Raw genomic sequence first — 24,998 nt, 5'->3', positions numbered from 1 at the left:
TGTATATGTATATATACATACATACAACGGAATATTACTCAGCCATTAAAAAAGAATGAAATCTTGCCATTTGCAATGACATGGATGTAGCTAGAGACTGTAATGCTAAGTGAAATAAGTCAGAGAAAAACAAATACCACATGATGTCACTCATACATGGAACTTAAGAAACAAAACAAACGGACACAGGAAAAATACCAGACAAACCAGAAAACAGACTCCTTAACTGTGGACAACAAAGAGATGGTAGCCAGAGGGGAGGCGGGTGAGGGGATGGGTGAAACAGGTGACGGGGCTGAAGAGTATACTTGCCATGACGAGCACTGCGTAATGTGTAGCATCGCTGAATCACTTTATTGCACACCTGAAACTTAACAACTGCCTCAACTGCATGTTGACGACACTGGAATTAAAAGAAAGCAAACCAACAAGACCTATCCATAAGTTGCCTACAAGACACCTGAGATGTTTATAAGGGCACACACAGAGTGTGTTGAGATTGAAGAGACAGAAAAAGATACTCTATGCAGATGGAAAGGAAAAGAAGGCTGCAGGAAATAAGAGACAAAGAAGGGCATCACATGAAGGTAAAGAGGTCAGTCCAACAAGGATAGAACGTTGGTCAATATTTACGCACCCAACATAGAAGCACCTGATTATATGAAGCAAATACTAATGGATCTAAAGGGGGAAATAGCAACGCAATAATAGTAAGGGATTTTAACACTCTGCTTTTATCAATGGATAGGTCACCCAGACAGAGAATTGATACAAAAACATTGGCCTCAAGCAACATGTTAGCCCCAATAGACTTCAGACATGTACCATTTACAGAAAGTTCCACCCAAAAGTTCACACACATTCTGCTCAAATGCACACCTCACAGCTGTCAGAATGCCATCATCAGGAAGACAAGAAATGACAAATGCTGGCGTGGACGCGGGGAACAAGGAGCCTTCGTGCGCCGTTGGTGGGAATGTAAGCTGGTGCAGTCACTGCGGAAAACATTACGGATATTCCTCAAAAAATTAAAGATAGGATTACCCTATGATCCAGTAATTTCGCTTTTGGGTATTTATCAGGAGAAAATGAAAACACTAGCTCAAAAAAGATATCTGCACCCCACGTTCACTGCTGCATCGTTTACAACAGCCAAGATATGGAAGCTTCTAAATGTCCAGTGAGGGATATATGGGTAAAGTAGGTGTGCTATAGTCGGGGAGCAAAAATTTCTGTCCCTTCAAAGGCTCTTCTAGCTGGACTAAGAACAAAACGGACATGAGAGATTTATGGGAGAAAATCAAATTTAATAGTGTAAGTACAGGGAATGCAGACAGACACGGACATTCCAAAGGCGGTCAGGCAACAAGAGGTGGATATGTCCTTCTGAGCTAAGGAGAAGGGAGCAGGAGTCTGGGATTTCAGAGGAAAGGAATGGAAAGGAATGCATTTCACAGGGCGATAAGAAGAGCAGATGTTTGCTCTGCGATACAGATGGGTCAGTCTGATAAAATTTAGCTCTGTTAATAACCCTACCCAATTTAGCTGCTTCTGTGTGGATAGGGAAGGAAAAAAGTTTCTCTTGAGCCCCACAGGGTCACAAGTGCCTTCAGCTCAAAATAATCCACAGGCCCAAGTGGCACATTCGGGGGAGGGGAGTGTTCTGAACCCCTTCAAGACAATGGAATATTATTCAACCATAGAAAAGAATGAAACCTTGCCATTTGTAGCAACACGGATGGACCTCAGGGGCATTATGTGAAGTGAAATGAGTCAGACAGGAAGATAAACACTGTATGATCTCACTCATATGTGGAATCTTTAAAGGAAAAAAAAAAAACACCACCACAAAACAGCAAGATCAAAAAAAACCCAAGCTCACAGATACAGAGAATAGGCTGCTGGTTACCAGAAGCAGGGGTCAGGGGAGGGAGGAACAGGTGGAGGAGATTTAAGTCTATATTTAAAAAGTTGCATGGGACTGAGTTGTATTTGCTAGTGTATAAAATGTGCAGGCATATAAAATAGCTCAATTTTACAAGAATTTTTTTTCTAGAAAGTGTGTTTGTCTTTATAGGTGTACTGAAGGGGGCTTCGGGCGGGGGGGGAAACTCGGGTCAGCTGCATTTGCGAGGCAGCCCTGCTTCTTGGTTCCTTCTCTTAGTTCCACGCTAGCCCAGCCGGCCTGTTACCATGATCTTTCTCAGCACCGAGAATTTCAGCTTTTACCTAACACTATAGCAATTCCCCCACTCCTCTTGAACGCTGGGTCAGAGTAATGGTAAAGTGTAAGATGCTAGACCACCCAGCCCAAAGTCCTCCTTGGGTCACTGTTCAGTCTCCAGGAGCCAGTACTCCGGTGGTGGCATCGCCATGTGCCACCACCAGGGGTCAGTACCGGGGCCTCCCCATGGGCCACAGGGACCAGAAGGCTCCCAAGGGTGATGAACCCAGCCCACCACCCTATCGGAAACTGCAACCAGCAGCGAGCAAACTTCCCACCTCTGACTGAGACACAGATTCAGTGGCCCCCTCCAGACGCCCCTGCCCGACTACAGTTGACCCGGGAACAGCACAGGTCCATGCAGAGGTGCAGCTTTTGCCATCAGGACAGTACGGTCCTGTAAATATACTTTCCTTATGATTTTCTTGATAACATTTTCTTCTCTCTAGCCCAGTTTCATTGTAAGAATACAACGTGTAATATACAAAATAGGTGTGTTTAACCGATTCTTGGTACCACTGATAAGGCTCTGGTGGACACCAGGCTCTTAAATTTTTATGGACTCAAAGGTAATATGCAGATTTTTGACTACATGGGGGTGAGGGTCAGTGTCTCTAATCCTGGTGTTGCCCAAGGTCAACTGCACTTTGTTTATCCCTGGTCTCGCTAACCACCTGCTACTCGGCTCTATAACTTGCTAAGAAACCTGTTTCCTGCTCATCTTCTCCCACTGCAACATCAGCTCACAGGGCCAAGCTGACTGCAGGAAAAGCAGAGGGGCCAACAGGAAGCCAAGTTCAGATGGCCTGGCCCAGGCCGGCCAGCCAGTGACACACCTCAGGGCACTGCTGGTGAGGTCTGCAGTCCACCCAGGCCCCAGCCTAGCTCTTGGCCAAGAGGCCCAGGACCTGATTTGGTTGACCCAGAAGGATGGCTCCTTTCACAGGGATGGGCCCAGATGCCCCAGTTCCTGTGATGGGTGTTGCCCCAAGGCCCCATCTGCTCAGTTCTGGGGGAAGTGGACGTGGCATGTTCCCCACACCAGGCTGAGCCCTGGGGGACCCTGGGCCCTGGGGAGGGGAGTAGGCAAAGCAAGGCAAAGCAATGCTGATGCCCACAAGGATGCTTCAAAAATGTTCAGTTTCCAACATTTAGAAGTTTCCAACATTTAGAAGTTTCCTGTGAAGATGCAGGTCCCTGCTCCTCTTGACATGTGGAAGGGCCTGACCGACAGGGCTGCAGTCACATGGAAGGACTGCTCCGCTCCCTACAGTCTCCAGACCCTGGAGCCGAGCATCATCAGTCCCACAGACCACGAAGCCTGAGCTACTGCTTTTCTCAGAGAGCAAATTACGCTTCTACCTGAAGCAGGAGGATGACGCAGAATTTAACTCCCAGAGGGTGGCCTCATCTCAGGTTTTGTGGGCAGCCCTCATTTGTTGCCTCCTACATGACCTTGGCAAACTGGATGGGTAGAATGGGGTTCACTGTATGTCAGCACCGCCCCGCCCCCCCAGGGCTGATGTCTGGGGAGAAAATGGTGTAATGTTCCTTATAGGGTACAAACTGCACAGCGGGAGCAGTTGCGCCCCCACCACCCCCACCCAGAGTGAGCCCCTGGACCAAGGGCAGAAGGCCAGCTCTCTGTCCAGCAGGGGGCAGTGCAGCCAGGGGAAGGCCTTGGGCTCTGGAAGAGGAGGACGGAAGTTCAAGCCTGGGCTCCGGTGGTGTGTTTCTAGCTGTGTGCTGTGGGACGCTTACTTCCCCTCTCTGATCCCTCCTTCACTGTGAAGTGGGTCGCACCATCTCCCTCTCCCAGGCCACCCTGAGCACCCTCGGAGACCATGTAGGTAGAAGGCCCAGCACCCCCACCCAGCCAAGCGCACTCAGCGCCTCCGTCTCTCACCTTCCGGGGCTTTGTCCACTGTGTACCAGAGCTTGAAGCGAGCAGAATGTTCATTCCGCAGTTCCTCCAGCTCGGGCCGCAGCAGGATGTCCTTCTCAGTCTGGGGAGGGGGGGACAGGGCCCAGAGGTCAGGACGGGCTGCCCTTGGAGACACTTGTCGCCCAAATGGCTCATCATCCCGGCCACCGTGGGCCACATGCTTGGCAAAGCTGGCCGGAGAGCAGCCTGGCGGACCGGGCCCAGACGCCCAGGAGCGCACGCCCCTCTTTCCCCATCTCACCTGAGGAGCAGCTCGAAGCTGCAGATGCTCATTACAAAGGGGTCTGCAGACAGTTGCTACCGCAGTGGGGAATGTGTCCCGATAGGACAGGGACTGGAGGAGGCCAACAGCTAAAGACAGGTACAGTCAACTACATAACCAGGAAGACCGGAAAGAAACAGGCCAAAACCTGCACCATGACCGTCCCACTTAAAATAGCAAGTGGTTCCAGTGACAGGTCCCTCATCCCAAGGACAAGCCTCCTTACATTCTGGCATCTCAGGCTGTACATCCTTAAGTCAGGAGATGCAGACAACTGTTGCCCAAACCACACCTGCTCCTTCCACAGCCTCCCCCATGCTGTGGCCTATAGCTCCCCACTCTGCTCCCACCGGCTTCATCCAGCTGGCCCCACGTGGCCCTGTCCTTCAGCCTGGTGTCATTTCGTCCAGGAAGCCTTCCTGGACTCCCCAGGGGCCTCAGCGATCTACTCCTCACCTGGCCCCTCTGTCTCATGTGTCTCCAGGTCACTCAGACAGAAGGAGCTCCTCAGGCCAGTGGGTGGTATGACTGACCCCATGGGACTGTTATAAACTCAGGACCAAAGAACTCTGCTCCCAGGGGCAGGACGGCATCTCGACATGCTCAGCAAAATGGACTAAGGGTGCTAATTGCAGCGAGGATGGGTAGGAAAGGACAGATAATTCGAAGCCACAGCGATTAATATTTTCTGAGTACCTGCTGCATGGAGAGCGTCCTGCGGGCAGAAGGGACTGACCCAGCTCAAGCTGTACTTCTCTCAAGGACCCTGAAGTCCTGGCTCCTCAGTGTTCCCCTCCAGGAAATGGGCTGCAGGCAGGAGGCATGAGCCTCTGCGGGTCCCAGGGAGGAGGATATTGATTGTTTCTCCATTTTTTTCATTCCTTTCTTTTTTTTTAAGTAGGCTCCATGCCCAGCATGAAGCCCAATGTGGGGCTTGAACCCACAACCCCAAGATCAAGACCTGAGTTGAGATCAAGAGCCAGACACTTAACTGACACTTAACCATCCAGATCCCCTCGTTTCTCCCATTTCTAAGTGGGGTAGTGGGCCCTCCTGTCCTGATCAAGGACAGGGCCAAGGCTCAGGCTGGACAAGCTCTGTGTAAAAAATACAAAAATATGGAAGTAAAGAAAAATCCCAATAGTTTTCAGAAATAATGAGGGTTAGAATTGTTTATCTTTTAGACTTTGTTTTCTAGTAAGTACATATACTTTCTTTTTAATAAAAATGGGATCTGGGCACACAGGCCACCTTGCCACCTGCTCTTCTAAGGTAAGAACACGCCATAGCATGTCATCAGCCTCCAAGCACCAACGCTTCCCTTACCAGCTGCCCAGCTTGGGCTGAACAATGGGACCACCTGTTCTCCACTGAAAGGCATTTAAATTGTTTTGCACACCCTCCTTCATAAACAATGTCTCCCTGACCATCACTGCCTTACCAGTTCCTTAGATAAATCTCAGAAAGTGTAAGGCATTCAATACACGTGGGTTTCAGTAATTCACACATCAGCAGCGTGCCCAGTCTTGGGCCAGTGGGTAATGACCATTGAATCTTGGCCAGCCAGATGGATGGAAAGTAAATCTCACGTTTTATTTATTTAAGTATTTATTTTAAAGTTAGTTTGTTTGTTTATTTATTTATTTATTTGTTTATTTATTTTTAAGATTTTATTTATTTATTCATGAGAGACACAGAGAAGAGGCAGAGACACAGGCAGAGGGAGAAGCAGGCTCCATGCAGGGAGCCCGATGTGGGACTCGATCCCGGGTCTCCAGGATCATGCCCTGGGCCGAAGGCAGCGCTTAAACCGCTGAGCCACCCGGGCTGCCCTTATTTGTTTGTTTGTTTTGAAGTAATGTCTACCCCCAATGTGGGGCTCGAACCCACGACCCCAAGATCAAGAGTTGCATGCTCTTCTGACTGAGCTAGCCAGGTGCCTATATATTTTTTAAATTATTTTATTTTTTAAAGATTTTATTTATTTATTTAATATTTTATTTATTCATGACAGACACACAGAGAGAGAGGAAGAGACACAGAGAGAGAAAGAGAGGCGGAGACACAGGCAGAGAGAGAAGTAGGCTCCACGCAGGGAGCCTGATGTGGGATTCCATCCTAAGACCTCGGGATCATAACCTGAGCTGAAGGCAGATGCTCAACCACTGAGCCACCCAGGCGTCCCTTTTTTATTATTTTAAAGAAAGGTAAGTTTTGGGGACTCCTGGGTGGCTGAGTGGCTGAGCGTCTACCTTTGGCTCAGGTCATGATCCTCGGGTCTTGGGAGCCTGCTTCTCCCTCTGCCTATGTCTCTGCCCCACTCTCTATGTCTTTCAAGATAAATAAATAAAATCTTAAGAAAAAAAAATGTAAGTTTGTCGTTGGCTCAAGTTGTATCTTATTAGTCTGAAAATACTTTTTTTTTTAAGATTTTTATTTATTTATTCATGAGAGACACAGAGAGAGAGAGGCAGAGACACAGGCAGAGGGAGAAGCAGGCTCCATGCAGGGAGCCTGACATGGGCCTTGATCCTGGGTCTCCAGGGTCAGGCACTGGGCTGACAGCTGTGCTAAACCGCTGAGCCACCCACGGCTCATGGGGCTGCCCATGAAAAGACTCTTTCTATATTGGTGATGCCATATGGATCTTTCCCCCTGCTATTTATCTACCTTATTTATGGTGTTTTCTCACTTGTAAGCAGCTGGGTTCTCCTCTGGTGTCTTGCTTACACTGCCTATCCTCATTCATTCATTGTATACTCATAAAAATGTTCACCAAGCACCTCTAACCCTTCACTTTCCTACATGTACATTTTAAAACCTAAACCTCACTTTACTGCAAGGCTAAAGTAGGGATCTATTCCCTATTGCTATTTTCCAAATTCATAGCAACGAACCCAACACTCCTTTCATCTCTCCCCTCGGGTATGAGACGACACCCGCACCACCTGTACAGTCTCATATATACTTGGGCCTGTTTCTAGGCTGGTGCTGTTCAGCAGAACTTTCTGCAATGACAGGGGTCATTGAATATTCTAGATCTCTTATCCCATAGAGTCACCACGCACCACAGGTAGCTACAGAACCCATGAAATGTGGCTACTGAGGCCGGGAAAGTGAGTCGTAAATTTTAGTTAACCTTCATTAACTTAAATGTAAAGAGCTACATGTTCTGGCATGTTCCAGCACAGTCTAGCAGCCTAGGCTTTCCATTGTGTCACCCAGAAATGCATCAAGTCCAGTAAGCCCAGCGGTCACGTGTGGCTCAGAAACCACTGCTCCCATCATTGATGCTTTACTGGCACCAACCAGTGGGCTTGATTCTTCCTTGCTATTCTTTCTTCTCAAAACTTTCTTGGTGGTGCATAGACATGCTGTCCTCACATAATACTAACACTTTCTTTGCATTTTTCACTCTCCTGCCATCACGAGTGCACACTGGCACTTCCAAAGGCTGTGCAACTTGCCACACTGCCCCAACCAAATGCAAAAGTGGTATGGAACCCAGCCCGCTTCCATTAAGCCAGACAATACAAAGACTTGCAAACATGTAAAATGAGACAATATTTTCTAAAATACAGTTATTTTTCATAAAATATGCTCTGGCTCAAGTCCTAGTCCCACTCTACTTCCTCTGAGACACTTGTTGGGTGTCTGAGCTCAGAGCTGTAAAGTGAAGCATCCCACCACCCTGGCTAGTGGGCTAACAGGCCTGAGGATCCCCTGTACAGGTGACACCGGGCTGATGGCCTCCAGAGACTAACCCAGCAGCACTAAGTGGCACCACCAGCCTCCCATCCCATCGGACCCCACCCTACCCCACCCCATCCCATTCCATCCCCACCAGCTTGAATTACTGGCTCTTCCCACCCCCCAGGCCTTGTCAAAGCCACCCCAGTTGGCCTCAGGGCAGTTTCCTGCAGCTGTGGGAGTCCAAAGACCTCACAGATGCCTGGGCCAGACGGGGCCTCGGGCAAGCTGACCTGAACCATATCTGAGAGATATGGGGGCCTACGCATGGCCCCCATGCTGTTGGAGGACAGGTGTCTCATCTTGGCTTTCCCCCAAAGGGAAGCTACTTTGCAAAATTCACATATGCAATAAGACATTGAACCTAGAAAGATCCTTGGGATGACCCTGCTTCATCAGCTAATTCCACAGTGAGGGAGCAGAGCCCAGGGAGGGAAAGTGGTTTGTCCAAGGCCACACAACAGGCCAGGGCAGGCAGGCAGCAGGAGTGGGGTGGAGGACATACACTGCGGAGTCGGAGAGACCAATTCCAAACTCTGTCCCTACACCCCCAGCTCTGGGCCTGCAGGCAGCGGTGCTCTCAGCCCCTCCAGCCGCAGGCCAGCCCCATCCCGGCCAGCATTCCTTCACTTCACTGCTGGGTTCCTAACTCTGTGGAGTGAGTGCTGAGATTCTGAGAAAGCAGCCAGGGAGCCAATCCCAGGGGGAGGGAATGCTCCAGGTGCCTTATCCCTCAGCACTTGAAACAGCCCCACTCAGGTCAGACATGGGCTCTAGGCTGAAAAGCCTGACCCCCACCAACCGCAGGAAGGCTGCCTGTGCTCAAGATGCTCAGAGCACCATCACATTTCAGCCACGCAGCCACACAGACCTCCTCAGGGGTGCCTCGCAGGGCCCTGCGCTCCCTCTCTGCAGCAGCCCAGTTTGCATCACTCAGGAACACCCACTGACCTGGTTGGCAAATAGTAGGTGGCACACGGTGGGGTCATGTGGGTCTTTCATGATGGCGCGGATCACCTGCAGCATCGGGGTGATGCCTGCAAAACAGCAGCCCCCACATGCTGAGTGAGCACCTGCTGTATACATACACACACACCTAGTGCCAGGCAGACATGGGGTGACGTGGAGGGGTGGGGCCCAGACAACTGGCCTCCCGTTGCTTATAATCTGTGCCCAATCCCATGCCCTGACCTGACCCTAACCCATGACATCTGCCTGGCAGGGATTCAACAAGGGTCTCGGGTTCGAATACCGGTTCCTCCGGCGATCATGCCGACAGACTTCACTGTCTTGATGATGGGGTTGGACTTCTTGTCTGGACGGATGGCAAACTTTCCTGGGGAGAGAAGGGAGAAGGAGTTGAGGAGACCCCGCTCTCACACATGCCATGCTTGGGGCTGGAGGGCTGGAGCACCTGTCCCTGCTGTGGGGGTCTGAGGGGTGGGTGGCCATCGCACAACCCCAGCCAGTTGGGGGCAGGGAGAGGATGGGATGGTGGCAATACCAGCCAAGAGGAGATGGATGAGCCCTTTGTTCCCACCACAGATGGTTGGGGGGCAGTGGTGAGGCTGGGGAGCCACAGGTGCTCTGGCTCAATGCCTTCACCTGTCTAGTTTCAAACAAAGCTGGTCTGTGGGCAGCCAGTCTGCAACCCTTGTTGCAGGAAGCTGGCCAGCTTCCCTCGTACACAGCCAAGGAAACTGAGGCCCCAGAGGAGACTGCATACCCAACAAAGGTCACCCACCCAGACAGCAGCAGGATCGGGGCCTGCACCCAGCATTCACTGTGCCTGCCGGGGCCTTAGGACGTTCCAACCCAAATCACCTTTGCCCTGGTAGACCAGCAGTCCATTCGGGCCCCGGAACTCAATGGTGTCTCCAATCTTCATGCTTTCCAGGTACTGGGACATCTTCCCTCCAGCAGGAAACTTGGGATGGGTGTCTTTGAAGTAAACCTGCAAGACACACCCACTGTCCTCAGGCCCGGTTCCCAGGGTCATAGGGGTGAGCTCGGGCCGCGGAGGGAAGGAAGCACCTCCTCTTCTGGGGTTCTCTGCGGCCTGTGTGTGGCTCTCCCGTGTGCCCCGTCCACCCATCTAGACTCACCCACCTGCATGCCAGGCCCCCAGGAGTCTGCCTCTCCCTAATGTCCCCTCCGAACACAAAATGTCTGCCCCCTGAACAAGGCAACCAAGCCGAGGGCTTGATGTATTCATGTTCTGCCAAGAACTGTCTCTGTGCCCCTCCCGATGGGAGATTCCCACGCTGCCCGCACAGAAAAGGCTTTGGGAACTGGGCTCAGCCTCGCCCCTCCTGTGCATGTTCAGTTCTTTCCACTTTTAGTGTCATAAAAACAGTGTTCCTGGAGCAATTTTCCTCTCTGTCCTTTGGGACGTCCCCTTTGGAAGAGGAAGTGCTAGGAGAAAGAGATGGGGAGATGGAGGGTAAGCAGCTCACCCTGTCCAGGGCTGGGAGTGGTGGGCCTCAAGGGGCCAGCAGGAGTGAGGGCAGAGAAAGAGTGGCTGGGGAGGGACAGGCAGCCCAAAAGGCCTGGCCTCAAGGGGAAAGAAGAGCTCATCCTGGCTACAGCACAGGGGAAGTGTCAGTGTGGGGGAAGTGCAGGGATGGGGGGTGTGGGGGGCAGAACTACGTGCAGGCCAGGACTCTGACCTCTGTTCAGGGCCAATGGGGAGCAGGGAGGGAGGTCTCTGAGCCAGAAGGGGCCTGGTCTTCCTGAGTTTCCCATCCTCTACTTGAAATCCCCCCAACACCTTCTCCCCATCCGGTTAGTGATTCCAACAAGAACAGATGCTCGAACCTCACCACCTTCCCTTTCCTTCTGGACAAAGCCCCAAACTTTACTGGACCTCCAAGGCACTGCCTGGCACCCCGGCACGCCTCCCCTTCTTGTCCTTTGAAGCTCCTGCTCTTTGGCTGCATGGGTCTTCAAGCCTCCTTCTGACCTCAGGGGCCTTTGCACTGGGAAGGCCCTTTTCCATCCTGTCTGGTCAACGCCTCCTTGGCCTCCATGTCTTACCTCTCTGTCACCTGCCTGGGGGAGCAGCTCCCATCACTCCACCCGCCCCACTCTGTGCCATTCCAGGTACTTAGTCTCAGTGTCGACTCTCCAGGCAAAGACCTGGGCCTAGGCACTCAGTACAATCTTATCTATTGACACCAAGCTAAGGAGGGACCCAGGCCCAGCTCCGTTCCTGCCCTCATGGACCCAGTACCACACCAGGACCCTGCGAGCCCCTGTGAGCCCCCGTGAGCGGGGACCCCACACATTGCAGTTAGGACAGCAAGCCTGGGCCCCAGGAGTGCTGAACTGGGGTGCCCATGCCAGTTTGGGCCTTTACTGGGAGGGTCTCCAACTTCCCACCCCCACTGGCCTGGGGCTGGTTCACATTTGTTGGACATGTAATCTGAGAACGTGGATTGTTGTTGTTGTTTTTTTTTTGAAGATTTTATTTATTCATGAAAGACACACAAAGAGAGAGAGAGAGGGGCAGAGACACAGGCAAAGGGAGAAACAGGACCCATGCCAGGAGCCTGATGTAGGACTCGATCCCAGGACTCCAGTATCACGCCCTGAGCTGAAGGCAGGCGCCAAACCGCTGAGCCACCCAGGGATTCCCAGAGAATGTGGATTGTTCAGTAACACTTGTGCTTCTAATTTTCACAAAAACATACTATGCTATGGTTGTCATTTCTCTTTCCACTCAATGTGATTTTTTTTTTTTTAGAGACAGAGAGAGCATGCGTGCAAGAGAGAGCACATGTGTACAAGGGGGGAGGGGCAAAGGGAGTGACAGAAAGAGAGAATCTCAAGCAGACTCCAGGATCAGCATGGAGCCAGACTTGGGGCTCAATCCCACGACCCTGAGATAGTGACCTAAGCCAATATCAAGAGTCATACAACCAACTGAGGCACCCAGGCACCCAGAGTGATTCTGAAGATCCTTGCTGGTTGTTCTGTGTCCTTCTGATCTAATGGCTGCATCTCCTTCATGTTGTGCACCCACCTCCATCCTGATGCTTCCCAGCTCTCCAGACAATGGTCCTGAGCTCCTCCCACTACTCTTGAGGGGCCTTTGGGCTGTTTCCTAGGGAAACATGCTCAGGAAAGGACCAGCTGGTCCCAGAGGCCATGTGACTGACTGTAATGGAGCAGGGCTCCTGGGGCCATGACCAGGCACCCAGTGTCCTAGGCTTTGCTGGTCCAAGAGCACGAAAGTGAATTCTGCACGAGCTGGTCAACATTACTGGTCTCTCTTATGCAGACGATCTGTCCTTAGTTGAAGACACTCATCCTGAACCCCAGACCCTGCCCTCTGCCAAACCTCCACATTTGGCTTTTGCTGGGAAACTCCAGTTTGCTATTCATTCAGAAACCAGGTGCAAGGGAGCACTGGGCCTTCAGAGAGCGGACTCCAGAGGATGCGGTCGCCCCTGCCAACATGGTTCCGGCCCCAAGACCTCACCTTGATGACCAGGTCCACAAAGCCTTTGTCGTCGTCGCTGGAGACGGGCGTGTAGGGCCGAATGACCAGGTTTCCATCGATCCGAGCTGAGAGGTAGATGTGCTGGCCTGCAGGATGAGGAGGGGTGATTACGGGAGTCCTGACGGGGCCACCGACTATCTCTGCAGGGTCCGCCCAGTCTAGTCAACCACTGCTCTGTGCTCCGCCTTGTCCTCAAAGGCTGGCCTCGCCTGGGCTCCAGTGCCCACTTCCTGCCCCCACAGCGGTTCCCATTCTGTCCCAGCTTCCTGCTGCCACACCTACCTGCTACTTCCTGCTGGTGCCACTGCCAGGGACACCAGGGATTTCCCCTCTCATTCTGATACTCATCCTTGAAGGTCCAGTGTGGCTGTCACCTTGTCCCTGAAGCCTTCCCCACTCTCCCTATTTGAAGTGCAAAGCTCCTACCTCTGACCTAGCACCCCGCTACATTCGGGCAGGGGCAGGGCCGCACTCACCGACTGGGAGGCCCAGGATGTGCTGGGGCGACGGCAGAGCGAAGCGGAACCGCCGGGTGTCATGGTTGATAACCTGCAAAGCAGCCCGAGCTGTTAGATGCCACCCACGGCATGGCGACCCCCAGACCTCAGGGCTCCTCGCATCCCATGTCATTGAGAAGGGATACTGATGCCACATGTGACACACGATCTGCACACACGAGTGTGAGGGCACCGGAGTCAATCACCCACTGCATGTGCCTCCATTCTCACTGGCTCAGGGAAGGGGAATGACCCACCCAGAGCCACACAGCAAAGTGATCAGAGTAGGGAAAGAGGTCAGGATCCCAAAGGGAGACTGCAAGATGGCCCAGAAAATCTTGGGGGCAAGAGGGAGGATCCATCCCTGCCATCAGCTCGGGCAGTGTCCTGGGTAGCAGGAAGACCTTGGGCCCTGGGTTGGCAAACTAGGGGCAGAGCGGACACAAGGCCCACGTGCCCAGGCCTGGGACACAAGAGGGGGGCTCGTGACTACACTAATAGCCCCCCAAGAAATGGGATGGCCATGACTACAGCAAGGCTGCACAGAGCAGGAGGCATGCCAGCCCCACTGCCCAAAAGGTCATGGCCACAGCTAAGACCCCCCAGCCAGGCCTCTACCCTGTGCATGGCCAATGGGTGGGCAGGTGGGGGCCATTTCCCCTCCAGAGTGGGGCAGAGGCTGGTTAAGGGCCAGGCTGGGGCGAGGAGGAAGCCAGACACCTGTTAAGTGGTCTTACACCAAGGCCAGGGAAGGCAAGCCTCCCGCAGTAAGCTGTGGTCTGAGCTGCAAATAGACCCCATGCCCCAGCTCCCTGAAGCCCCTGTGGGGTCTCCCCTGCAGCCGGGTATGCAGGGCCGTTCAGAAGGGCGGCAGCTGTCCAGCACCAGTTCATGTCCACACAAGACTAGGTGATGTGTCAAGGCCCACAGATGGACATAGTGCCGTCAGCTGGAGGGAGGGCAACAGATTTCTCCAAAGGAATAGAGCATCATTCTGAGTGTCCCTGAAGTGCATGAGCAGAGCCAGGTGGCCTATCTCAGAAAGCCAGAGCCCAGCCACCACTTAGGACACAGGGCTTGGCAACCAGCACTCTCTCCGCCCCAGCAGCCCAGGCCTGAAGCTGCCTCCCCCAGAAACCTTGCCCCCAGGCCTCCTGGGAACGGATTCCAGGATTATCAATTAGTCCTGGGGCTCAGGGTCAGAAAATATGCCAGACAATTTTTGGAAGCAGCACAGAAATGAGAGAAGGGCACTGATAATTATTGTGCTGGAAAACACTAATAGGGACAGGGCACAGCAAAAGTTACAGGGGCTAACATCTGTGCAGGGCTTAGCTCAGTGCTGGCGTTCAGGAGGCTGCTGGCCACGATGAGCTGAGCAGTGGACCCCCAGAGCTTCAGGGGGACCCTGAGGGTCAGCAGGTCCAGAAAAGGCAAGCAGTGGGGGCCTCCCTGTGCTCCTGGGGGAGCGTAGCAAAAATATCAAAAAGCAGACCCACCTGCTGACCTCCAAAAGCCACCACTAGGCTACGACGGGGAGGAGGCAGATTTAACTACTAAGACATTTGCCACAGGCTCGATCAAAAGGGCCTGATGGCGGGTCCACTGTGTGACATCCCTGGGAGGAAATACTAGATGGTCATCAAACATAATGAACCAGCTTTGGGGTAGACATGATCAGGTGTCCATGTGGAATGGCTGGGTAAAAAAATCAGGTTAAAAAGAAAGTGAGAGTAGGTATGTATACACAGACCTAAAACTCCACACATCACATGCGTGAATGTGATGCCCAAAAAAGACTCACACTGGCCCACAAATGGGACCCTCTGCACAGGGGCAGCGTGATGGGGGATGCGACACACAGGGTGTTAGTGGTTCACACGCAGAATTTCTATTATGAGCACACATCAATCATAGATTACTTCTGGAATGAAAATGAAAATTTAAAATATATATAAAACGTGGAGAAGATAAAGCCTGGTAAAACCCTCTGGGAAGTGGTGATTTTTTTTTTCTTCTTTTTTTTTTTTCTTATCTGTGGTTTTTGACTTGTCTGTGCCCTCCTAGTATGAAAACAGGCACACGTCTGGAAACAGCCACCCGGAGCCCCGGGACCTGAGACTCTGTGTGGAGTCCAGGGTGGAGCCGGGACCCGGGGCTCAGGGCCTGGTAGGTGACTTTCTCTGCTCCATGACTCAGTTTTCCCTGCCACACCCCTTCCGAGGCAGCTGCCGGTGGCCAGAAATAGCACAAAGGAGGGGCTCTGATGAGGGGGAGTAGGGAGAGCAGCTGTTGGAGGGAGGCAAGGCAAAGGAGAGGATGGTTTTAAATCATGATCCGATGTTTGAAAAGGAAAAGGATCCGATGGGGAGGGCAGGAATAGGCCTTCCAGAAGGGCAGCAGGAGAGATGTGGAAGATACCTGGGTCCGACAAACACCTGGCTCTGAGTAGATGACTGTGGCGGTGGGGACGAGTCATTAGCTTGAAGAAAAGGTGCTGGGATGGGAAACACCCAGGATCAAGGTGGGGGTAGGTCTGAGTTTTGGTTCTACCCCTAACCCACAGTGTGATGTCCAATGCCCCCCTGGTGCTCTCTTGCCCTCTGTTTTCCCATCTGTTAAATGGGTGCTTCGACCCAAAAGTCCTGAGGGGTCCCTCTTGTTCTGGCCTTCTGTGGGATAGAGTGTGGTTTGGAGAACAGGCTCTGTGGTCAGAGATCTGGGCTTGAGACCCTGTGGCCGCTTACTGGGAACCTTAGAAAGGGACATTGCTTCAATTTCCCCATCTCTAAGGTAGACAGACAACACGACCTACATCAGAGGGGGGGGGCCCATGCCCTGAGCACACAGTAGGTGACAGGAAATGCTGTGATGCAGCCAGGGAGGGAGGGGGAGGAGCCCCCATGGGCTCAGACCCTGCAGGCCCCCACAGTGTCCGGCACTCACCTCCTTGTCGATGAGCCGCAGTGGGTACTTGATGTCCGGGCTCTCAAGGGTGATGGCCGGGGTCGAGCGCTGGAACAGCTTCATGAGCAGGTTATAGAGGAACCAGACTGGGGAGAGGACCACGTGGCCCAACTGAAATGACAGGGACAGACCCATGAGGTCAGTGTCAGCACGGGGAGCAGCCTGCCACCTGCCTTTCCCGCGAACACACCAGTTGGTTCACACCTCCAGGCCCCTGGTCGCGCCATCCCCTCTGCCAGGAGCACCCCCTCCTCACAATCTTCATCCAGGGAACCAACCCCAGCATCCATTTTGGTGCCGGCTGGGAGAAGTCACAAAAATCAGGCACATGAAACCTATCACTGTATTTCTAACATAAGGAAAGGCTCTATTTCCCAAAGGAACCAGGACAAAGAAAGCTACATAACTAACTGAGCACGTAACCCTTTTCACTTTGGCTGCTGGGAAGCTCAGAGTAAAGTTCACAAGTAATTGTGCTTAGTCTTGAGCACTGTGTATCTGTGCTCCCTCTCTCCTTCCCCCCCTTTTAGTCAATTTAACCTGGTCCTGTTAAGTGATGTCAAGTGCCAGCTCGATTTAGACAAACTCCTGAGCCCTGGAGTTCTGCCTTCAGAAGCGAGGGACAGTTGAGGCAGTGAACTGGGCAGTGGGGAGCTCTGTTCCTTGTTGGCTGTATGATCCTGGGTTAAGTCCCTTCCCTCTCTGAACTGATCTGGACCAGGTAATCTGCAAGGTCCCCTGAAACTCGGAGAGTCTGCTGCTCAGCACCATGATGAGCCCCACGCAGGGGCTAATCTCATGAAACTCTCAGAGGGTTGTCATCACCACTTTACAGATGAGCAACAGCTCAGAAAGCTTCAGCAACTTGCCCACAGTCACACAGCTGGCAGGTGGGGAGCTGCCATTTTTTTTTTTAAGATTTTATTTATTTATTTGAGAGAGAATGAGTGAGCGAGAGAGCATGAGCCAGGGGAGAGGCAGAGAAGTAGACTTTCCACTGAGCAAGCAGCACGACTCAGGACTCGATCCCAGGACCTTGGGATCATGACCTGAGCTGAAGGCAGATGCTTATCCGGCTGAGCCACCAGGTGTCCTGAGAGCTGCAGTTTGAACCTGAGTCTACTTGCTTCCCCAATAACACTCTTAAACATCTGGCCCACACTCACCCTGCTGCGTGACCTTGAGAGGCTCCTCCTTGTCAGCCCCCTGCCCCCTACATCTCAACCTCGCAAAGATCCTAAGAGGTGGCTTAGAGTTTTATTTTTAATTTTTTTAAGTAGACTTCCCCACCCCCCAAGATTATTTATTTATTCTAGAGAGTGAGAAAGAGAGAACAGGAGTATGGGGTGGAGGGGCAGAGTGGGAGGAGAAAAAATTCCAAGGAGACTCTGTGCTGAGCATGGAGCCCCACGCAGGCTCGATCCCACAACCCCAAGATCTTGATCTGAGCTGAAACCAAGAGTTGGATTCTCAACCAACTGTGCCATCCAGGCTCCAGTTTAGATTTTTAAAAAACAGAAAACCCAACTCCCATGGCCAGATAGCTCACTGCTCAGGATATTTGAAGAGAACACCCTTGCAAAGGAAGACAACTGGTCACTTGTCCTTTCTAGCTGTGTTTGTCCTTTGGCAAATCACTTAGCCTCTCTGAGCTGTTTCTCCATCTGTGAAATGGGATCTTTTCATCTGCTTCTAACCTTGAGGAAACAGGGAGGCCCATTCTCCAGGATAACTGGCCAAGACTCCTCAAAAATGTCAATGGCACAAGAAATAAAGTAAGATCAGAGAACTGGTCCAGATTAAAGGAAGCTGTGGTTGGTTGAGTGGTGGCTCCCAAAAGATATATCCACCCAGATCCTGGGAATGTGACCTTGCTTGGAAAAAGGGTCTTTGTAAAGATGCAACCAAACCAAGAATCTTCAGAGGAGATCACCTGGAATTATCCTGGCGGGCCCTAAGCCCCGTGACAAATGTCCTGTAAGAGAAAGAAGACTCAGAGGCTACATGAAGACAGAGACAAAGACTGGAGTGAGTGGCCACAAGCCAAGGAAGCTAAAAATTGTTGACAGCCACCAGAAGCAGGAAGAGGCAAGAAGGGCCCTCCCCGAGACTTCAGAGAGCATGGCCCTGCCAACACATTAATTTCAGACTTCTGGCCTCCAGAACTGTGAGAGAATAATGTCTGCTGTTTTATGCTTGTTTGTGGTGACTTTTATAGTCCTGGGAAACCAATAGAGAGGCCAAAGAGACAGCACCGGAATGTGATGCGTGGCTCTGGATTAAATCCTGGGCCAGAAATAAAATAGTTAGAAAGGGCAATATATATATATTTTTAAGATTTATTTAATATTTGAGAGAGAGACAGAGAGAGAGGGCACCAGGCAAGGGGCAGAAGGAGAGGGAGGTATCTCCAGCAGACTCCCTGCTGAGCAAGGAGCCTGACCCTTGGGGGCTCAGTCTCACGACGCCGAGACCGTGACCTGAGCCAAAATCGAGAGATGGATGCTCAACTGACTGAGCCAGCCAGGTGCCCCTATAAAGGGCAATAGTGAGACAACTGGTGAAATCTGAATTAAGGCTCATGGATTAGATAAGAACATTGCATCAATGTTACTTTCTTTTTTATTTTATTTTATTTTATTTATTTATTCATGAGAGACCACGAGAGAGAGAGAGGCAGACACATAGGTAGAGAGAGAAGCAGGCTCTATGCAGGAAGCCTGATGTGGGACTTGATCCCAGGACTCCAGGATCATGCCCTGAGCCAAAGGCAGACGCTCAATCGCTGAGCCACCCAGGCGCCCCTCAATGTTACTTTCTTGACTTGATCACTGCTCTGTAATTAGGCAACAGAATGTCCTTGTGTAGGAGATACACACTAAAGTATTTAAGGGCAAAGGGGCATCGTAGCTGTAACTTATTCTCAAATAGTTAAAAGATACACACACACACACACACCATAAAGCAAATATAGTGAATGTTAACACCAGGTCCATCTGGGTAAAAAGTATACAAGAGTTCTTCATATATGATTGCAACTTTACTGTAAGTTTGAAGTTATTTCAGAAAAAAAAAAAAAGTGGGGGTGGGGTAGGGAGGAGCTCACACACTGGTGGTCCAGAGGCTGAGATCCAAAGTCCACACAAAACACTGCTTCTCCAGAAAGCTGTCTCACATTTTGTTCTCCATCCAACCATCAGTAGTACACCTCCCCGACTCTAGTTCTCTCAGCAAATGATCATGAGTTCACCTTATCGTAATCCTACAAGTTCCTCTTTTTGTCTTGGCTGCCAGGAAGCTCAGAACCAAGCTCTTGGCTTGCATGGAGGCCTCTCTGCTTCCTCTGTGGGCTTCTTGAGGTAGTGTGTTCTGCAGAGCATTGACCTGGAAGTGGCCCCTGCTCTATTCAGGGCTGGGTGAGAAGACCCTTACCTCTCAAGGCCCACCCGCTGCTCCCTGGCTTCCCATAAGCCTTGCCGGGATTCCTGCACTTTCTCTCAACCCAGGTAGGGTGCCCTGGCTGAGTACCCGAGGCCTCTCTGAAGCCTCAGTGTTCTCATCTGCACAAGAGAGATAAGACCTACTGCTCTGCCCCGGGGGAGCCCAGATGCGAGGTGAGACGGGGTGCCCAGATCACAGAAGAACATGGGTGCACACACAGGGGCTTTTCCTGCTTCCCTCAGTGGGCCTCTACCACCGGGGAGATGGGATACCCAGGTGAAGGAGGGGCAGAGCACAGAGATCCCAGGGCAGGCCTGGCCGCTGTTCCCCAAACCGGCCCTGCCGCTTCCTTGTCGTGGCTATGGCTACGGGCCCTTTGTTGGGCTCAGAACAATGTGCCTCTCTCCCAGGCAGGGCCTCCAGGCCTGTTTTAGAGCTCTGCTCTGTGACTAAGGGATCTGAAGGAAAGGCCCCCCGGGAGCCTGCCAGGGCTCCCCTCTCCAGCCCCACCCATCACACAGCCAGGGCGGGGCGGGGCCGCTGCCCATTTATCCAGCACCCACCGTATCCCAGGGGCCACTCAGTGTTTCCCCTACCCTGGGTCCCGTTAAAGGGCCTGGTTGGCAGCCCTGGGCTCAGGGCTCGGGAGGCCCAGGTCTGAAACCCCAGCTCAGGATCTCAGGACAAATTCTCAGCCTCTCCAGGCCCCGGCCTTCCTCCAGTGCAAGAGGATGATTCCAGCCAGGGCTGGGGGGACAGACAGGAAGATGGGAAAGGCCACACACACAGCAGATATGGCCAACGTTTCCAAGCTGGCACTGCTCCGAGAATGGGATGTGAGCAACCTGGGGTGATCCTCATTTCGACCTCGGGCCACAGGTGCTGTGATTATTATCACAAGCTTACAGATGAGGAAACAGACCCAGAGAAGGTCTGTATCTTGCCCCAAGTCACACCAAAGCAATCCACAGAAGGCCACACTCACAAGGGATATTACTGTCCCTGTTTCTCAGATAATTGACTCACATATGATCCTACAGGAAGTCTGAGTGAAGCCAACACCCAGGCCCAGGCCTGTTTAGCTCTTCCTAAGCCACCTCCCAGGACAGGTGCCCTCGCTGTGCCCCAGCCACAGAGCCCAAGGCCCAAATCCCACTCACTCCAACGCTCCGATATCCTGCCTCCCACAATGAGGCCCCAACTGCCAGACCAGCAGGGCGCCCACTCTGTCCTCAAACACTCACGACGGCTGCCTACTGCCCACATTCAAGGCCCCTCCCACATGGCTACAACTCTGGCCAAGTGTCTTTCTTGCCCCTGGCCTTTGCATCCTCTTCTTTCTGCCCCAAATGCCCTTCTTCTTCCCTTATCCAAACAGGAACTGCTATTCAACCTTCAGAGCCCAGTTCAAATGTCAGATCTTCCTTGGCTGGCCCCTCCCTGGCTAATCAGGCCTTCAACAGAATTCCGCAGCCCCTGCTCCCCTCAGCAAACTCCATGGGGTGAGGAGATTCTGCAGATGCTCTGCTACGGGCCCCTCCGTGTCAATCAGAGAAGCCATATCCATTGGGAACGCTGTTTAGGGAGAAAGTGGAGTTACACTTGCAGGAAATCACCATAGTAGGGAGTCCTGGAGATGAACTGACACAATGGTCAGAACCAGTTGGGAGTCGTGTTTGGTGCTCCCTGGAGTTTTATTTTTCCCCAGCGCAGCTGTTTAAGTGCAGAGCCAAGTTTAGTTAATAATGTAAGACCCCTGGCCTGCAGCTCCTAGCATAATTGGCAAAGAACCTTCCCCTGCTTCACTGCCCCACAGCCGTGGGAGACAGGACGACTGCATTCTTCATTTGACAAATGAGGAAACTGAGGCCCAGGGTGGAGCCTGGGCTTGGGTTCCCTATTTGCTGTCACTTCTCTCTCACCTGCCCCACGCCCGCCAACACTGACTATGAAAAAGATTCATAAGTCGACAGCTCTGAGGGCAAGTCCTGAACATGGGCTGCAGCCCTCCTACAGACCTTCCAGATGCCCGGTACCAGCCTCGGGTACCCTGGATGCCAGCCTTGGTTCAAATGCCTGGGCCAACGCCCACGTGTGGTCACAGCTGACACAAAACGGCAGACCCTAGAGCAGAAGCCCCAGAAGGGTGGGGGCATCTGTGTCTCATCACCACTGCACCCCCAGGGCTCAGAGCAGAGACACTCAGTAAATATTTGTGGGTAAGTTTGTGAAGGGAAAACAACCCCCATCCCCCCAGGTCTCTCTCTGGCTCTTTTTATTTTGTCTGGAAGTTTCAGGAACCAGGGCAAGAGGCCAGATCCCTCCCAGGCAAGCACAGGGCACCAGCTTACCCTGTTCATTCTAAAAACCCACAGCCCTCCACAGAGCACAGGCCAAGGTGGTTAGGGTTCTAGCTTCGATCCTGTTAGGCACACCCACCTTCCAGAGGTATGGTAGGCTCAGTGCCATGGCCGGAAGGAGCTGCTCACGTGGGCAGTTGATAAATGTCAGCCTTCCTTCCAGTCTCCACTCCCAATAACTGGGCTCCAGAGCAACCTACAGCTGCTTTGCTCATAATTATCTCACATAATCCTGAAGCCTGGGAGACGGGAGCTATTACCGCTCCCATTCCAGGTGAAGAAGCACAGGCCCGGGTGACAGACCTGGCCCAAGGGCCAGGATTTGAACCCAGGCACCTGGCTCCAGTCCACACACTGAGTCACCATACAAGACTGCCTCTCCGTGCCCGCGGGCACCGTGTGGCCAAGAGAGAAGCAGAGGTGGACTTTGCATACGTACAAATTCCTATCTGGGGAGGCAGCTGTGGGCAGTTAGTCCTTCAGGCCATAAACCCCAGTGAGCACACCTACCAGGGCTCGTGCTGGATTTGGGGGACGCAAGCCAGGGGACTCTGCCCCTGAGAAGCTCAAGCGGTGAGGAAGACAAGACACAGTCAGAGGAAAGGGTATAGTGGAAAGGTAAAGGCTTCATCTCCAGAAAACTGAAGCCTTTACCAGATTCACAGAGGGCAGGGATGCTCCGTTCCCACGCCTTGGGGGTGGAGGAACTCTGCACCCCACTCCCAGCCCACAGCACCACTCCCATCCCTGCACGCAGTGGGCAGAGTAAACAGCAAGCAGAAGGCTGAGGCCAATGCCCCACCCCAGCTCCTCCTCAGCCAACCTGCCTCGTACACACACGCTCATATACACGCACGTACGTATATACACAAAACCATGTCACCACAGCCACTCGGGGGTCTAGGATAGAGCTGCCTTCCAGGCCTTGACCTGATGCCCCCCAGGCCATGCTCTGCCCACCGGGGAACCCACCACCTGCCTTTCCTCACCTCTGCTAACAGAACGGGGAGAGGGAATGGGGTCAGCCGGAGTCCCAGGATGTCTCCAGGGAGCCCCCAGCCCCCCCCCACCATTGCCTAGGGGCCCTGCTACCCCACAGAGGGCACCCAGCCCTACTGCTCACCCTTCCCTGTAATTCCCTACTGGGACCGTGGCCTCCACTCCACCCAGGTTAGATCTGAGTGGGCAGGCTTACCCTCTCCAGGTGCCAGCTCCCTGTGTGGAAGCTTACCTGCCTGTCGCCCACCAGCTATCCTGCTGGAATCTGAATGTCCCCCTCCTTCCTGGTCCCCTTCTCAGGAAGTGGAAGGAAGTGGGAGGGAGTGGAGGAAGTTCTGCAGCTGGTGGGGGGGGGGGGGGGCTCCTGGCTCAGAACTGTGGGGGAGGGGAACCCAGGAGGAGGGGCAGGTGCACAGCAGAGCTGCTCTCAGCAGAGGACATGCAGCCCTGCTTTCCTGGGCCAGGGGTGAGGGCCACAGACTAGGCACAGAGCTGCTGGGGGTGGGTGGGGGTGGCGGGGTAGTGGCAAGCCTGGGACTCTACCTGTAGTGGTGACCTGTCAGGGCCCACTGAGCACTCACGGCTGTGCTGGGGGCAGGGGAGCCACAGTCCCAGATGGCAGGCCAATCCCTCAATGTTCCCCCCAGGGGGCTGGCAGACTGGAATGCCAAGCCCTCAGCTGGTGCCCCCTGGAGTATTATGGGAGGAGGCCTCCTGCAGAGCCTGCACATCCCAGATAAGACGTCTGGTGCCCAGAGCCCAGGGCCCGAGCCAGCCTCCCGCAGACCTTGTGGAGCCTGTGCACCAGGAGGCCTAGCTAGGGTCTGCTGTGGGCATTTTGGACCAATGGGGATCCCAGCAGGGCACACAAGGAAGGGGCAATTTCTGCCCATCTCTTGGACAGAGGCGGCCTTAGAGTTGGTGAGTCTCTCCTGACTCCCAGACAGGGCTCTGCCCCTCACAAGGGGGTTACCAGGGGGTCTTGGCTGTTCGGCAAAAATGTATGGAGTGGCCACGTGCTGGGGACGCAGTGACAAATGAAGGTGAGAAGCATTGAGGGAAAACAGAGCAGGGGATCCCTGGGTGGCTCAGCAGTTTAGCGCCTGCCTTCGGCCAGGGCATGATGTTGAAGTCCCGGGATCGAGTCCCACGTTGGGCTCCCTGCATGGAGCCTGCTTCTCCCTTTGTCTGTATCTCTGCCTCTCTCTCTCTCTCATGGAGCCTGTTTCTCCCTCTGCCTGTGTCTCTGCCTCTCTCTATCATGAATAAATAAAATCCTTAAAAAAAGAAAACAGAGCAGGGGTGAGGGTCAGTGGGTTGTGTGATGAAGGGGCATGAGATCGTTACTCTGAAGCTCCGTAATGCCCACAGGTTCGCCCTGGGCAAGGCTGCTCCTTGATCTGAATGCCCCCCTGCCCCCAGTCCTGGGCTGGGCCACAATTTCATGAGCAAATACCCAGACCAAGAGGCCTTTTGCCTCATAGTGAGGAGGAGCCTCACAGAGCCAGAGGGAGGAGGCCGGTGCCCTCCAAGTCCCAGGCGCCCGGGGTGGAGGTAGCGGCGGGGACAAGTGGCTCTGGGCCTGATCCTCAGCGCCAGCCCTGTGGCCTGCTCCCCGTGCCCAGCCAGCCCCAGGGACCAGAGGATGCATGGGGGGTGGGAGGCTGCCTTCTGGCTACACCACCTCGTGGACGAGGTGCAGAGGTGCACAGCCCCCAGCCCAGCCACTGGGGCCTTTGAGAAACCCAGGAGAGGAGGCAGGCTGTGGGGAGGGACCGAGGCCCTGGGCTCACCCAAAAGTGACAGCAGGGTGGTAGACTTTGGAGGCCCAGTTTTACGCCCTGCCAGGCACGGGCAGGTGGCCAAATGTGTGTTGCACTTCTGCATCTGTGAAATGGGGCTCACAAGTCTGCCAGCTTTGTAGGGTTCATGGGAGAGCCAGAGCCCAGGCGGGGCAGGAGACAGGGTGCAGCACTGTCACTGTGGCTGGAGGTGCCACAAACCCTGCCCTCCGGCCACATCACCTACACACTCCACCCCCTCCCGCCT

The 24,998-nt window shown here is 53.2% G+C and overlaps 1 protein-coding gene across 1 annotated transcript in view; it reads right to left on the bottom strand.

Annotated features, from left to right (window-relative positions):
- The window catches only part of LOC121491538 (NADH-cytochrome b5 reductase 3), a 29,246-nt gene that overhangs the window by 3,489 nt on the left and 759 nt on the right, over positions 1-24,998 (bottom strand). Inside the window, exons 2-8 of the mRNA XM_041756565.1 lie at positions 16,129-16,260; positions 13,162-13,234; positions 12,665-12,771; positions 10,006-10,135; positions 9,434-9,517; positions 9,133-9,218; positions 4,131-4,230 (exon numbers count right to left, since the gene is read on the bottom strand). Of these exons, the coding sequence (XP_041612499.1) occupies positions 4,131-4,230; positions 9,133-9,218; positions 9,434-9,517; positions 10,006-10,135; positions 12,665-12,771; positions 13,162-13,234; positions 16,129-16,260 (712 nt within the window). The remainder of the gene's footprint in view (positions 1-4,130; positions 4,231-9,132; positions 9,219-9,433; positions 9,518-10,005; positions 10,136-12,664; positions 12,772-13,161; positions 13,235-16,128; positions 16,261-24,998) is intronic.

This window comes from Vulpes lagopus, chromosome 5 (genome assembly GCF_018345385.1).
Source record: "Vulpes lagopus strain Blue_001 chromosome 5, ASM1834538v1, whole genome shotgun sequence".
Lineage (NCBI taxonomy): Eukaryota > Metazoa > Chordata > Mammalia > Carnivora > Canidae > Vulpes > Vulpes lagopus.
Note: the sequence above shows the minus strand (reverse complement) of the source record. Positions and strands in the feature narration are given on the sequence as shown.